General features: G+C 38.4%; 1 protein-coding gene across 1 annotated transcript; it reads right to left on the bottom strand.

Moving 5' to 3' along the window:
• Positions 1-198: 198 nt before the first annotated feature.
• On the bottom strand, positions 199-1,478 carry SARC_12183 (hypothetical protein; the record flags this gene model as incomplete). The annotated part of the gene is made up of 3 exons (XM_014293715.1): positions 199-411; positions 1,078-1,222; positions 1,331-1,478. Coding segments are annotated over 3 exons (506 nt in total), but the record flags the coding sequence as incomplete, so codon positions are not given.
• Between the last annotated feature and the right edge of the window lie 319 nt (positions 1,479-1,797).

The following is a 1,797-nucleotide window of genomic DNA, read 5'->3' as shown; positions in this document are numbered from 1 at the left end:
GCTGTATGAACCCTTTTGTATATGTATTCGTACTACTATGAACACCGAGCATCTGTGTTCGTCCTCATACTACAAAACGATTACCCACCTACTCATTTGTATATGGACATTTCATGCTGTAAGAATACTTTTGCATATGTATTCGTTCTAGTACAAACACCAAGCATCTGTATTCATCCTCATACTACAAACAACTGACTACCTACCCAATCCGTTGCCTTCACGGTTATCTCCACACATCGTACAGGCTGGATACATTTTTGTATCTATTCGTTGTTTTGCCATCTCCGAAAAGGGTTCTTCGGTTTTTATTTCCGGCGCGTACCCAATTTCAATTTTGGGTTTCTTGGCCCTTTTTGACGTGTCACGTGATCGTAACTGAGACTTCTGGTCCCTTGCTAGCACTTTGGTCTGTCGCAAATCAATGGAGGTGCAGAATATTAACAACAAACAACGGAATTTAGAATACAAATAGAAAGACTCGTCGCAACATTGTATTACGTCTACGCCACAAAATTGTATTACGTCCGTGACTCGATTCATATTGGGGTTTCTCAAGGCAAAGCAACCCAATACGAAATCATCCAAACTGATACAAAATATTCCATACCAATACGAAATAATCCAAAGCAATACGAAATAGTCGATACCAATACGAAATTATACAAACAAGTGCTATATAATCCAAAGAAATCTGAAATATTCCAAACCAATATCAAATAATCCAAACCAATATCAAAAAATCCAAATCTATACCAAAAAATTCAAAACAATTAGAAATAATCTTTAAACTAATCCGCACATTTCTCAATCCTTATTCATACATATATCTGTGTGCACTTCAACAAAAGGTCTTTCGCATATCTCATTTCTCAATCCTTATTTACACACATATATCTGTATGTACTTCAACATAAGGTTTTTCGCATATTACATTTCTCAATCCTTATTCACACACATATATCCGTATGTACTTCAACATAAGGTTTTTCGCATATCTCATTTCACAATCCTCATTCACGCACATATATTCCTGTATGCACTCCAACATAAGGTAAGGGTTTTCTGGTGTAATACCTCGGCGTAGGCCCTACAGTGAGTGGCAAGAGGGCATTCACCACACTTGGGTGTCTTGGGAACACATACAGTTGCACCCAATTCCATGAGCGCTTGGTTGTAGTCACCAGGCCTCTCAGGATCAACTAACGCGTCGGCCAGTGTCCTACAGTTGAGATTGAATTTGGCCACTTAGAAATCAAAAGTCCGCCGGTATTTAAAATCGAAGATTAAAAATAGAACAAGAGCAGACAACTGTATTTAGAATACCTACCAGAATATCTCCACGGTCTTCCCATTCCTGAAGTTACAGCCCAAACTGCGCAGCCGAGCGAGCACTCGGATCACATTGCCATCCACCACACCCACCGGTTGTCCACGCGCAATCGAAGCCACAGCTGCACTCGTATATCGCCCAATACCTACATTTGTACAAAGAGTGCCGATAAAATCATTCTGTACATAGACCTCAATTCTATAAATAGACCTTCACCACTAAGGAACAAAAACTACCTATCAAATCATTCTATAAATATACCTACATGTGCACAGGTTAGTAACTAGATAATAGAAACAAAGAGTGTCGATTAAATCGTTCTAGAAATAAAAAATATATATATCCATGCGAAATCCAAGCCACAGCTGCACTGGTATACAGTCCGATACCTATATAGAAACTGACAAGTATTTATTTAATAGGACAAAAGCTTAAGCATACATGAAGATATTTATAGAAGTGTA

The sequence above is a fragment of the Sphaeroforma arctica genome (assembly GCF_001186125.1).
Source record: "Sphaeroforma arctica JP610 unplaced genomic scaffold supercont1.2124, whole genome shotgun sequence".
Lineage (NCBI taxonomy): Eukaryota > Ichthyosporea > Ichthyophonida > Sphaeroforma > Sphaeroforma arctica.
Note: the sequence above shows the minus strand (reverse complement) of the source record. Positions and strands in the feature narration are given on the sequence as shown.